Source organism: Panthera uncia, chromosome D1 (genome assembly GCF_023721935.1).
Source record: "Panthera uncia isolate 11264 chromosome D1, Puncia_PCG_1.0, whole genome shotgun sequence".
Lineage (NCBI taxonomy): Eukaryota > Metazoa > Chordata > Mammalia > Carnivora > Felidae > Panthera > Panthera uncia.
Window position 1 is genome coordinate 39,416,128 of NC_064808.1, and position 13,135 is coordinate 39,429,262.

Here is a 13,135-nt window from a genome sequence, read left to right on the forward strand (position 1 = left end):
ATTTTCTTTGGAGAAATGTCTATTCGAGTCCTTTGCTCATTTTTGGAATCAGGTTTTTGTTGTTGAGGGTTTTTTTTTGTTGTTTTTTTTTTTTTTTTTTTTTTTTTTTAAGTAGGCTTCATGCCCAGTGTGGAGCCCAATGCAGGGCTTGAACTCATGACCTGAGATCAAGACCTGAGCTGAGCTCAAGAGTCAGACGCTTAACGGACTAAGCCACCCAGGTGCCCCTGTTGTTGTTGAGTTTTAAGAGTTCTGTATATATTCTGATTATTAATTCTATATCAGATATCTCAAGATTCATTTTGCTCCCTTTTTTACCCTTTTGCAATTTATTTGTGGAAGAGATGGTAAATTTTGTATTCAAAAATTGTGTTTTTTTTAATGTTTATTTATTTTGAGGAGAGAGACAGAGTGTGAGTGGGGGAGGGGCAGAAAGAGAAGGAGACCCAGAATGCAAAGCTGGCTCCAGGCTCTGAGCTGTCAGCACAGAGCCCGATGTGGAGCTCAAACCCAAGAACTGTGAGATCATGACCTGAGCCAAAGTCAGATGATTAACTGACTGAGCCACCCAGGTGCCCCTGTATTATTTGAGTATTGTGTTTTGCTCACATTGTGCTCAGTCATCATCACTTATGTTTCACAAAGCAGACTTGTCTGTTTACAGCCTAAAGGACTGTTTGCAGGATACATTGAGAGGAGCGGAACCTTAATGTGCTGTTGGGTGACGGATCCTAGTTACACACATCTGACTGACTGTAGATTAAATATATAAAATGTCATCTACACATTGGTATGAGGTTCAGAACATGGGCACATGAATTAGATTCAGTGGATAGGGAAATAAAAGGCCATTCCACTGGAGTAGTGACTGTTAAGAAGCTATCTTGCAGTCATAAATATGTATTTATTTGGTAATTAGGAGTCATTGAATTTATCTTGGTGTAGTGGAAAAGACACTGCATTAGGTGTTAGGAGAGCTGAGTCCTAGTGTTTTCTCTGCTACTAGCTCCCAAGGATGACCTTGGGCAGATCACATCCTCTCTTCCAGACCTCAATTTTCTCACCTATTAAATGTGAGGAATGGACTTGATAATCATCAGGGTTCTTTCCTGCTTGGTCTGGAGTTTGAGTTGTCCTTTCAGGTTAGTCATGAATAAGGTGTTGTTCTAGTAATTTGACTCTGAAAGAGCCATATGTCCTGGAATTTTTTGGAGGGAGTTTTAGTATGTGGGAATTTTCTTGAATGGTCTTAAATTGCCCTGAAGATTGGACTTGTGATTGGCTTGGTGATAACCAAGCCATAGGGCCCCTCGAAGCCCTGAGCCTGTCCCTACTAGGCATGTTAACGAGAATGAATTGAGAATCTCCCGTGACAGCAAGGCTCAAAAAGCAATCTGGTAGTAATCCCATTAAACATTTTCTTCATTTCCTCCTCTGTTCCATTGGGAAGCAAGTGGCATTGTGTTCCAGTGGGGAACTGGTTTGGCATCATCTGGACGGCGGTTATGCCCTGGGCAGACTCTCCCATTGTTTTTGACAGCAAAGGAGCCAAGCAGAGTGACAGGTAAGGCCCTTATTTCTTGAGTCCTATATTTATTCTTTGTCAAGAAATAGTGACACACACAGGCAGGAAATGGGTAAATGGAATTTTGCTTTTGCTGTTTCTTAGTTCCTCTGTCTTAAGTCTCTGTGTTGGCTGGTCTGTTAGTCTTGTTAGACTTTTTGCAAACCCAGTAAAAGTACCCTTCCTCGATGCCAGAGTTTGCAGCCCGTTGAGAGATAGATGCGAGTCAGTTAAGTGGAGACCAGAATAGTAGCACTAGAACTGTTAATAGTTAGGTTGGAAGACATGACTTAGGTGTTTGGAGATAATGTGTAGCAATAGTGAGCCTCTAGATTCTGAATCCCAGATTGGATTTACTCACCGGGCACTGTAGCAGCTGCATGGTGTCAGCCCCGCTAAGCTCACTGCATGGCTGGGAGCACATGAGGAGGCACCCTCTCTGCAGGTAGGCACATCCCAAAGGGAGAACCTAGAAGGACTGTGCCTCACATACCCAGTTCCTCTTTCCCAAAAGGAGAGCAGGAGTGAGTGAGGAGGTAGAGAGAGGGGCCAGGAGTGTTACTCTAGGGAAATCTCTGTACATGGGCACATGAGTAGGTAGTGAGCACTATGCCCATGGGTCTGTTGGTGTGTCTGTGTTGGTCATTTAGCCTGTAGGCTTTCTCTCCTGTTTTTCACTCTGGGGCCCAGCCTCTTTCGGCTTCTCTCTCTGCTCACCTCTCCCTCTGCTCTGTGCTCTCACTGTGGGCCCCTCTCTTTCTCTGTATATAGCACCATGTCTGTATCTCCTCTTCTTCCTTTCTTGCTCTCTTACTTTGTGGCCCAGTCTTCTGAGTGTTGGCTGTAGGAAAAACTTGCACAGGAAACCTCTACTCTCCTCTAGGTGAGAGCAAAGGAGGAATTTTTGAGGGTGGGATAGGAAGTGGGGAAAGAAGGGAAGGGAAAGCCATGGTGGGAGTGATGCACAAGGTGTTGGGGTCGTTCTGATTTTCCTAAGTCCTGGAGTCTCTCCTGTTCAGCTGGTGGTGAGATTGGTCACCCTGAAGCCCAGTGGTGGAGTTGGGGAGGGTACTCTTAGAGAAGGAGAAGGGGGCACTGGGTGCTAGATAGGCAGTCCAACTCACATGACCTTGAAAGCATTCATAAAATAAACTCATACTTCCCAGACATTTTTTCCTGCCTCATCTAGGTATTCACTGCTCCCTGGGCATTTCCTGCTTTCTCATTCCTCTGTGTCTATGGGTAAGCTGTTAACCCTGTCTGAAATGTCTTTTCCTTCCTGTTCCTTCTGGTAATCTTTATTCTGTTGTGATCATTTTTCAAAGCATAGCTCAGATACAGCTTTCTCAGTGAAGAGTCTTCCCTCTTCTGACACCATTGCATTTTCTTCACATGCCTGGATAGCACAGTGTACTGCATTATTATGAATTGTTTATATGTTTTCCCACATGCCAAAGACTGAGCTTTTTCAGGGTAGGAACTGTGTCTACTTTCTCTTTCAGCATAGGACTTGTAACTGGAAGAAATCAGAAATGCTTTTATTTGATTTAAATGACTTGTTTGGGTTCTGATTAGGGCACAGCTTACGTTCCAAGTTGATTGGGGGAGTTTTATGATGAGACATTAGAATAGATCGTGAACTTCCTGCCCTCAGTCTTTCCCTTTTTATTCCTCCATCTTTACTTACTTGCCACTGCTGCAGCCCTGGGTGTCCTTTCCTTGCCTGACCACAAGGCCTCTTGCTTCCTCTCTGATGAATGTGTTGGAAACACCTGTTTTGTCCCTTTCTCATTCTATAGGGTACTTGAAGGTGTGAAGGGCATTTTATTAAGACACTAGTTGATTAAACAGAAGTGTCAGAAAAGACTGGGGCACCTTGGGTGGCTCAGTTGGTTAAGCATTCGACTTCAGCTCAGGTCATGATCTCACGGCTCGTGAGTTTGAGGCCCGTGCCAGGCTCTGTGCTGACAGCTCAGAGCCTGGAGCCTGCTTTGGATTCTGCGTCTCCCTCTCTTTCTGCCCCTCCCCCGTTCATGCTTTGTCTGTCTCTCTCTCAAAAATAAATAAACGTAAAAAGTGTCAGAAAAGAGTTGCAGAATAGACTGTATTTCTCTGCATGTTAGACCCAGTGACCACAGTTTCTAGCAGAGTTGGTTGGGATTATAACTTGTCAGTGAAGACAGTATAATTAAGGGAGAAAAAGTGCTGGATTTGGAAAGCAGGTTCAAATTCTTAGTTCTGCCTGTGTGTTCTTTGGAGTTTTGGGTTTGCCTGCATGTGATGGCAGCTGAATGTATGAGATCTTGTTGCTTCTAGGCCTGCTGATGGACAGAGCTAGGAGATAGACATGTGCACACACATATTTACACATATGTACACCCGTGTCTATTTGTCTGCTTCTACCAGGAGCTATGATGGTTTACAATGATTTCTCTAAGACAATCCACTATCTCATGGTCGATTCTAGCCTTCCACCTTTTTATGTCTGTGCCTTTCCTCTTCTCTCTGCCAGTGAGAAATCTGGCTTCTTTATCTCCAGTACACTTACTTATTTGTTCAATCCCTTGGTAGGTAACTAGTCTCCCCACCATGTCGTTTGTGTTCTTGGTCAGCGCCACCAACTTAGACCAGCCTGCTCTGGCTGCAAGTTTCTCCTGGGCCCTGGTGGTGCTGCCTGAGCTCCTTCTCTGCCCAGTTTGTTCTGTTGTGAATGTGATTTCAAAAGATTTTTTTTTTTTTTTTTTTTTTTTTTTTGTAGGCCTGGAGAATTCTAAAGCAACCTGTGTTCTTGCTGGCTCAGATCACTCAGCTTCGTTGACGGGTTCGTACCAGCTCTTTTAGTCTAACATGCCATTCAGAGTTCTGCACCATTTCTGCCTCGCGTGGTGGATGTTGGACACGGAGGGAAGAGCTGAGTCAGAATTCTGCTGCCACCCCTGGTCTTATCTTAGGAAGTTTCTTTACCTTCGGAGACTGTTGTCTTATCTATCAAAATACTCTGGATAGTTGTGAGAAGTAAAGATGAAAATACATGAAGGAAATACCGGCTCACTTCCTTTCCTCTCAACTGTACAGTAGGGATAATATCTTCCTCTGAGGGTAATTGTGATTGCCAAAATAGTTAGTTTATATATCACATTGTTATCTTATCCATCAGATCCATTTTGGTGTCTAATTCAACTGTGTATTTTCTCTAGATGTTTGCTCTCAGATTAACCTGTTTTATCCACCTCTATCTTCTAGTCTATTTATCTACCTGTCTGCTCTGTCTGTATTCATCTATTCTTTATTTATCTACTTGTCTCCATTTTTATTTACCTTTCATCTTTGTATCTTTCTATCTAATCTATGTGTCTGTATATCTTTCTAAATCGAGTTATACACATAATTCTCTAATTTATTTGTATTTTTATGTATTTTTCTAACCTATTTTGTATTTTTATGTGTTTCTAGTCTGTTTCGTCTCTTTGATCCCTCCATCTCTGTCTAATCTGTTTTACTCTCTCACACTATATCTCTCTTTTTGACTATGCATCCTTTCATCCATTTGACACCCCCCCACCAATACAGTACAAACTTCCCATTGGCGATGCAACATATTCTTGGAAGTGAAGGTGACCTCTTCCAAAGGTTTTCTTTCAAAGCCAAGATTGCCCTGATCCCTACCAGTAGACTGAGACAAGAGGTCTGAGAGATTTATTTTGATAAGACTTCTCACATGGAGCTGAATGCAGGGCATTTTTTAAGCAAAGGGGAATGACTTTCACACTTAGTATTTTCAGTGTTTTATGTGGAAATTAAGGTGTGTACACAGCATGTGTAAATTAACAGTGACGTGCGTTCTTCAACATCAAATTTGTAATGCAGTCCAACTGAGAAGCTGCTACTGTTTCCAAAATACAAGAACCATGGTGTGAGAGTTTAAATACATTATACATTCTAAACTACAGATAACTGGTGATTTAACAAATTCAAAATAGCCAACCAACAAAAGAAAAATCTACTTTTAGCTTATGTCTCATAATAGGTAGACTTACATGTATGTTGAAAGTGTTGAGTTGAAGTGAATGCCAACTATAAAGGACTCCCCTGGGCATCTGGCCCCACCTCTCCTTCTATAGAGGAAGGACTGCAGGCCCCAGGGTGAGAAGTGACTAGTTCATGCCCTATAGTCAGTGAGGGTTGAGGAAGGCATTCTTTTCTTTTCTTTTTTTTTTTTTTTAATGTTTATTTATTTATTTTGAGAGAGAGATGGCATGAGCAGGGTAGGGACAGAGAGAGAGAATCCCAAGCAGGCTCCACACTATCCGTGTGTAGCCCAATGTGGGACTCTATCCCATGAACTGAGAGATCATGACCTGAGCTGAAATCAAGAGTCGGACACTCCACTGACTGAGTCACCCAGACGCCCCAGCAAGGCATTCTTTTCTGAGAATAAGAGTATACTAAGAGATGTTTCTAATCTGTCCTGATTAATTTGATGGCAAGTATTATGTAAACTTAGAGATTCTCTAATTGCTTGCTAACAGTTTCTTAGAAAATCTTATGATCAGTGAAATTATTTATTATTTCACATGTGGAACACTTTTATTGTGTTTCTAAAACGGATGTTGAATTTTTATTTTATTGAGATGTAATTCATACATAAAATTTGTCTCTTTAAAGTGTATAATTTAGTGACTTTTAGTACATTCAGAAAGGAAATTGGTTTTTGATATTTTAAAAGTGGGTTAAAAATGATCAAGATTAATATCCCTTTTTCCTAGTCTAGTTCGAGCTGTCACACACTGGATTTTGCTCATTGCTCTTTAGACCTTTTCTCTGGAGTTGTGGTGGATTATATAATTATTTGGCATTGCAGGAGAATTTAATTTTGCCTGCTGATGCAACAGTGTAATGATCCGCATGTGGAAGACAGTTTGTCTTTGCAAAAAAGCTGGTTTAGACTTACTAAGATAAATGAAGGCTTATTACAGACACAGGCACACTATGAGTGGCATCTTGGTAGCTAACCAGTCCATTAAATGGGTTGAGACTGGCTGAGGGGGTCCTCATAAGGGATCTTCATACTTTGTACACTCTGGTGAAGTCCAGGGAGGTTGCCCTCTCTCAGGGTATGAAATAGACCAGATTCACATCATAGAACTGCAGAATGTCAGTGCTGCAAGGTCATCTGGGTGACATAATGGCTCCACTGGTTTACACTCCCTCATTTTAGACCTGATGAAACAGAGGCCCAGAAAGTGAAGTGATGCACCCAGTATCAAAGAGCTATTGAGGGGCGTCTGGGTGGCTCAGTCGGTTTAAACGTCTTGGTTTTCAGCTCAGGTCATGATCTCACAGTTTGTGGGTTCAAGCCCTATATTGGACTCTGCACACACAGTGCAGGGCCTGCTTGGGATTCTCTTTTCCTCACTCTCTGCCCCTCCCCCACTCATTCTCTCGTTCTCTCTCTCTCTCTTTCTCTCTCTCTCAAAATATATAAACTTAAAAAAAAAGATTGAATAATAGCTCTGGAACTTGAACCCCGAATCTTGGTCTGATGTCTTTTTCATTATACTGTTTGGCTTTCTACCAGACTGCCCTATGGCAAGCAGCACTGGAAAACTTTTTTGGAAGGTCACAAAATGCAGTGGAAACAGAGGGCTTGGTTTCCGCTTCCACTTGACTCGTTATTAGCCATGTGATCTTGAAAGTCATTTAACATCTCCAACCCTTGATTAATTTATCTTCTAGAAGAATGCTATCTAATAGAAAATATAATGTGTGCGCCATTTCAAAAAGTAAAAAGCAGGTAAATTAATTTTAATAATATATTTTATTTGACCCAGTATATCCACAATATTGTTTAAACCAGTAATCAATATGAATTTTATTAAGGAGCTACATTCTTTTTTTTTTTTTTTCCCAATGTTTATTTATTTTGAGAGGGAGAGGGAGAGCGTGCATGAGAGAGAGCGCGTGGAGGAGGGGCAGAGAGAGAGGGAGAGAGCAAATCCCAAGTAGGCTCTGCACTATCAGTGCAGAGCTTGATGCAGGGCTCTATCTCACAAACTGTGAGATCATAACCTGAGCTGAAATCAAGAGTCGAGTGCTTAACCCACTGAGCCACCCAGGCACCAACCCCCCTTTTTTTGTGTGCTAAGCCTTCGTAATTTGTTGTACTTTTTTGGTTTTACAACACTTCTCAATTTGGACTGTCCACATTTCATGTGTTCAGTAGCTACATGTGCGTGCTGTGTGCTACAGAGTAGAGTGTAGAAACTTAGAATGTTAGGGTTGGTTGCAAAAGCTCTTAGAGACTATTCAAAGAGTCACAAAGTATAGGTTCTTGGGCCAAATTTTGTAGTTTATGGCTCCATTTGGTGTGGCTTCCAGTTAAAAATGGTTTAGAACGTGAATGCCTCGTAGACTAGCATGTGTCCTCTAGCTTGCCACTGTGGCCCACAAGTCTCTCTTGTGGCTGGTATCATCAATTACACAGCCTGCCCTTCCAGGCCAACCGCCCTCCCCTCTGATTTTCAGCTGGTGAAACTAAGGCTTAGGAAGTGATTTGCCCAAGGTCAGTAGCTAGTTAGCAGGTCCAGGAATAGAAGCCAGCATCACTTGACTCTGAATTTGCTGTCTTTCTGTTAATTCACATTATCATTCAGTCGCATTGCTGCTTATACCTCAGGAGGACTATGAGGTTCCAGTGAATTATGGTGCTGCACAGAAGGCAGGCAGCAGCATGATGTTTTCTGCTGGACAGGGAGTGTAGAGAAATCCTCCCAGGTCTGAAAAGTTTAAGCTTAAATAATGTATCTTTTAACCTGTTATTTAAAAAAGTTAATACATATTTTTCCTAACCACAGGTAATACAAGCATACATTTAAAAAAATGTAGAAAATGGAGAAACATGTTTTTCTTAGGGTAGATGTTCAAGAAATATTTGCTGAATGAATTAATGAAAAAATAAACTCATACGTTCCTATTCCTTGACAGACTAGGAAGAACATTTGGCCTCGTTTCCTATTTATAGAATTAAAAACAATCTTCTACGTTAAAATGCCGTACATGAATTTTGTATCCTGCTTTCTGTAGGCCCCGTTGTAGCATAAGAATAATACAACTTCTTTTAGCCACTTTCTTTTTTCAGATTGTGTTATTTTCCATCATTTTGAACTAATGTTCCTTCACCTCTTTTGTTCCCCTTCTGTTTGTTTAAGATGCAGGAGAGCTGTATGTTTGGGGAAGCAACAAGCACGGGCAACTGGCTTCCTTGGCTGCTTTCCTTCCTCTGCCCCAGAAAATAGAAGCACATTGTTTTCAGAATGAAAAGGTCACTTCTGTCTGGAGTGGGTGGACACACCTGGTTGTTCAGACAGGTGAGAGAGCAGCAGAGAATTTGTGGTTGGTGAGAGCAGTTTTGGCGGGAGGGGACAGCTGTCTAAACAGCTATGAATGCTCAGGGCTAAGCAGGTAGGTTTTGACAACGAAAAGCTTTAAGGCCTGGGATGGGGAGGATCTGGGATCGAGTTCTGTGGTCAGCCAGATATGGAGCTTTTCCTCTCTGGATCAAAGGGCTGCACCCAAAAAGGCAAGGCTAGGTTAGATGAACTCTTTCTGATCCTATGAATTCCTTGAGGTTTTGAGAAGGAACCTGTTGCAGCAGACGTTCCCAGAAATTTGTCCAGGTTGTTGGGGAGGTGGGGAGTCTTTGCCTTGTCATAGCTGAAGAGATGACTTTACTTGCATTTCCACCTGAGTCTAAATGAAAGGTTTCAGAAACTTGAAGATTGGTATTTCAAGATTGAGGCAGGAACATTATTTTGAATTACGGCTGGCATGATATTTTGATTTAAATTTCCATTAACCCTAACAAACCTTTGGTTCGGACATCAGCTGTTCCCTTATGGTGCCATGCCATCCAGCTGTTGGCATCTTTATCTTCTCTTGAGTCTCCATTTCTTTCTTGTCTTCTCTGTGGGGCAGTTCTCCTTTTGTGGTCTCCACATTGCTGATTTTGTTCTCTGGGGTTGTTGTTTTGTGACCTCTCTTCTTCCCTGCCTTCACACAGCTCCTGCTGACTTTGGTAGGGTTTCTCAGACCGGCAGTTTGTGATTCTCAAGATCTATTATCATGTCAAAGTCTCTTGAACTTCAGGGGTTCTCAGGAGTCCCTTTGGCTGCCTTTGGCCTGCTTTTTAGCTACACGCAGATCTCTAGGCTCCCAAATACCTACCTAGTGACTGTTAGTTACTGCAGTGCTTTCTGGTTTTTGTAGGTGCTCAGGTGAGCTTCAGTTATCCTTGGGAAGTCCCACATACTACACATGTGAACACGCATACGCTTGTGAGTGTTCATATTGACGATGCTTTTAATTGGTCTTTTAAAAAATTTTATGACCATTTTGGAACAGAGGGCTGTGTAACAAAGGTGTAAAATAAACTTTCCATACTGACCACTTCAGAGGCTGCTCTAAAGGGGAAAAATCATGACTTTCCTCAAAGAGGTTCAGACTGCTTGAAGACTGGGACTGTCTACACAAAGTCTTCTTTCTTTCTTCTTTTTTTTTTTTAAATTTTTAAAAATGTTCATTTATTTGTGTATGTGTGTGAGAGAGAGACAGAGCGTGAGCTGGGGAGGGACGGACAGAGAGGGAGACAGAGTCTGAAGTAGGCTCCAGGCTCCGAGCTGTCAGCACAGAGCCTGACACGGGGCTTGAACTCACGAAGCGTGAGATCATGACCTGAGCCAAAGTCGGACGCTTCATGGACTGAGCCACCCAGGTGCCCCTACACAAAGTTTTCTTAAAGCATAGTAGTTGTTTATTTGTATAATTGTTAATATTTGTCTATTACCCCAGACACTGAGCTCTGTGAGGGGCGGCACCATTATTAGTCTTGTTCACTTCTGTATCTTCACTTTCTAGTTGAAAGAGAGTAAATATTCAAATGCATATGAGTCAGGGTGGACAGCTAGGATTTCTGATCTCTCTTTCCTTGGTGTCACTGGTTCTCTTTGCATTCATGACTCTAACCAAATCAGTTATTGTTTATTGGGAACCTATTGAGCAATGTGGTGAGTGTGGGAGAAACAGGAGAAAAGAACTGGGCTGTACCCTCCGTAAAATGTGTAGACAGGCCTAAGTCTAAGAATACAGACATGGAAGACCTTACCCTCCATCTGTCCATCCATCATACGATGGTGAGGATCTGTTTATGTACCATACCTTGTAGTATATCTAAATCCTGCCCTCAAGGAGCCCCTTGTCCATTAAGGGAGAGAGACCTGTTATCCAGCTTCGGTACATTACGGTAGGAGATATGCAACAGTGGAGCTAAGACAGTGCGCAGGAGTGCCATAGAAGGTAGCAGTAGTGTGAGTAATTGTGTGTTAACAGGTGGCTGTTTCATGGTTAGTCAGTTTTCCAAGAACTACGGTGCAATGAAATACACTTACTACCAAATGGCAGTGAGTTTGGTTGAGTTCGTCAGTAAACCCCTTAACCAGTTATGTAGTTGACCAATGAAAGACACAAAGATGCTGCTTCTTGGGTGCTAACTTTGTAGCATTGTAACTGATACTGATTTCCGCTTCTGGGCTAAAGCCCAGCCCTCCCGGTGGGAGGTTGGAACCCAGGGCCCTAACATTGTTTGAGTCACCCCAGCTGCTCTGGAGCTCAGCTTCACATCTCCACCTCCACTTGACAGCAAGATTTTTTGGTAATGTTTCAGCTGTTTAATTAGCTTGTTAATTCAGATCTCTTGTGTGTATACTCTGTCACTTTCCCCTTAGTCCAAGAATGGTCGTAAGCTGGTCTGTCTGAGTGTCCTGGCTCTTGTATTGAATTTGGGTAAATGGGAGTCTCCTGCTCCCAATTGGGGTGTTGCCCTTGCATTGCAGGATGTTCAGCAGCATCCCTGACCTCTACCAAATAGATGCCAATTTTGCACTCCTTCTAGTGGCAGTAGAAGCTTTTGCTCTGGCCCAGTGTCATTGAGAAGAAACACCCAGGGCTCCTGGTTTAATCAGACTCAGCTGCTCATATTAATGGGAACAAGATTTGCTCACAGGGTCAGAAGCAGCTCATTAGTGGAACAAGGAGTTACTTGACTGTAGTTGTACAAGCTCCAATGGTGAATTGCTCTTGGGACCTGCTGGCAGGCCACATCAGCACAGGGCTGCTCTCGGTCTAATTCTGGAAGGCATTGGTTGTGTGATCCTGATTAAAAGAAGGATCTATGCACACTGGCCATATATCTGTCCAGTGAGATGGGATGGGATGGGGTGGGTTAGGACGACAGACAGAGAAGCGGACTCTGCTTTTCCCAATCTCCATGGTCCCTAGACCAATGACACTCAACCATAGGCGATTTTGTGCCCCAGGGAATGTTTGCAATATCTGGAAACATAGTTGGTTGTCACAACTGAGGGGTGCTGCTGGCATCTAGTTGGTAGAGGTCAGGGATGCTGCTGAACATCCTGCAATGCAAGGGCAACACCCCACAACAAAGAAATACCTGGCCCCGAATGTTATTCTCGCCAAGATTGAGATATGGTGCCCAGGACTCACACACATCCCTGGTGGTAGGTGCTTAGCTAGGGCAGTTCACATGCTATCAGGATAACTTTAGAGCTTGTCTGTATGGGAATCTGGGATGCAGTCTCTGCCCTCCCCCTTCAGAAGACTGGTGCCTGCCTGCAGTGTTTGCGATGGAAAAATACTTTTCTCTGTTAGTCAGAGGCACTTGGAAAGAGTCCAAGAGAACCTGTTCTAATCTGGGAAAGTTGGCAAGGATACCTGTGTCTCAGGCTGGAGGAGCTGCATTCTAGAAACCTTTCCTAAGCTGCTTAATATCCCTGATCATTGTTCTCAGGAACTTCGTGGGACTCCTGGGTGTCTTTATCCAGGCCCAGTGACCTGCAGCTGTCTCATCCGAGAGTCATGATTTCCCGGCCCGAGGTGCTTCTAGTAAGATTTGGGTGGCAGATCTGGGTGCCTTCCTAGCTTGGCGACCTTCACCTTTCTAGGCCTCTATTTCCTCATCTCTCACGCAGTGTGTTAAAACCTGCCTGCATTCTACATGGGGCTGCTGTGAGGTTCAAATGAATGAATCTGTGTGAAAGATCCCCAGTAATTGTAACCTTCTGTACATACCTAACTAAGTGAGGGGTGCCTGAAACTGGGATATGTGAGTATATTAAGGAATAAGCAAGACTTTTAGAAAGACTTCCTTGTCAACAGAGTCTGTGCAGGGCTTGAGACATACCAGCTTTCCCCGAGGGCTTCTGCGCTGCCCAGAGAGGCGATGCTCAGTGCCCAGCTCTGAGAGGGAAAGGTTCCTAAAGTCTTTCACTTACACATAGCTGGCAAGTGGCTGTTTCGTCAGGAAGAGTTAGGAAGATCTATCTTTGTGGCCGCCCAGGTAGTTTTTCTGTGAAAATCTCTGATCACACTATTGTTCCTTCATGCTACTCATCCCAATTTGTAATCCTACATATCCATCTGTGTTCTTGTAATGCCTAGACTGTCCACCCTGTGAGAGCCGTGTCTGTTTTGCTTGTGGCTGTGTCCCCAGCACCTGGC

The 13,135-nt window shown here is 43.1% G+C and overlaps 2 protein-coding genes across 2 annotated transcripts in view; one reads left to right on the top strand and one right to left on the bottom strand.

The window, feature by feature from the left end:
* Positions 1–13,135, bottom strand: part of LOC125913211 (L-lactate dehydrogenase A chain) — a 968,541-nt gene that overhangs the window by 268,704 nt on the left and 686,702 nt on the right. The window lies entirely within an intron of this gene.
* Positions 1–13,135, top strand: part of SERGEF (secretion regulating guanine nucleotide exchange factor) — a 234,361-nt gene that overhangs the window by 13,936 nt on the left and 207,290 nt on the right. The window contains 3 exon segments of the mRNA XM_049618186.1: positions 1,451–1,564; positions 4,323–4,385; positions 8,773–8,931. Of these exon segments, the coding sequence (XP_049474143.1) occupies positions 1,451–1,564; positions 4,323–4,385; positions 8,773–8,931 (336 nt within the window).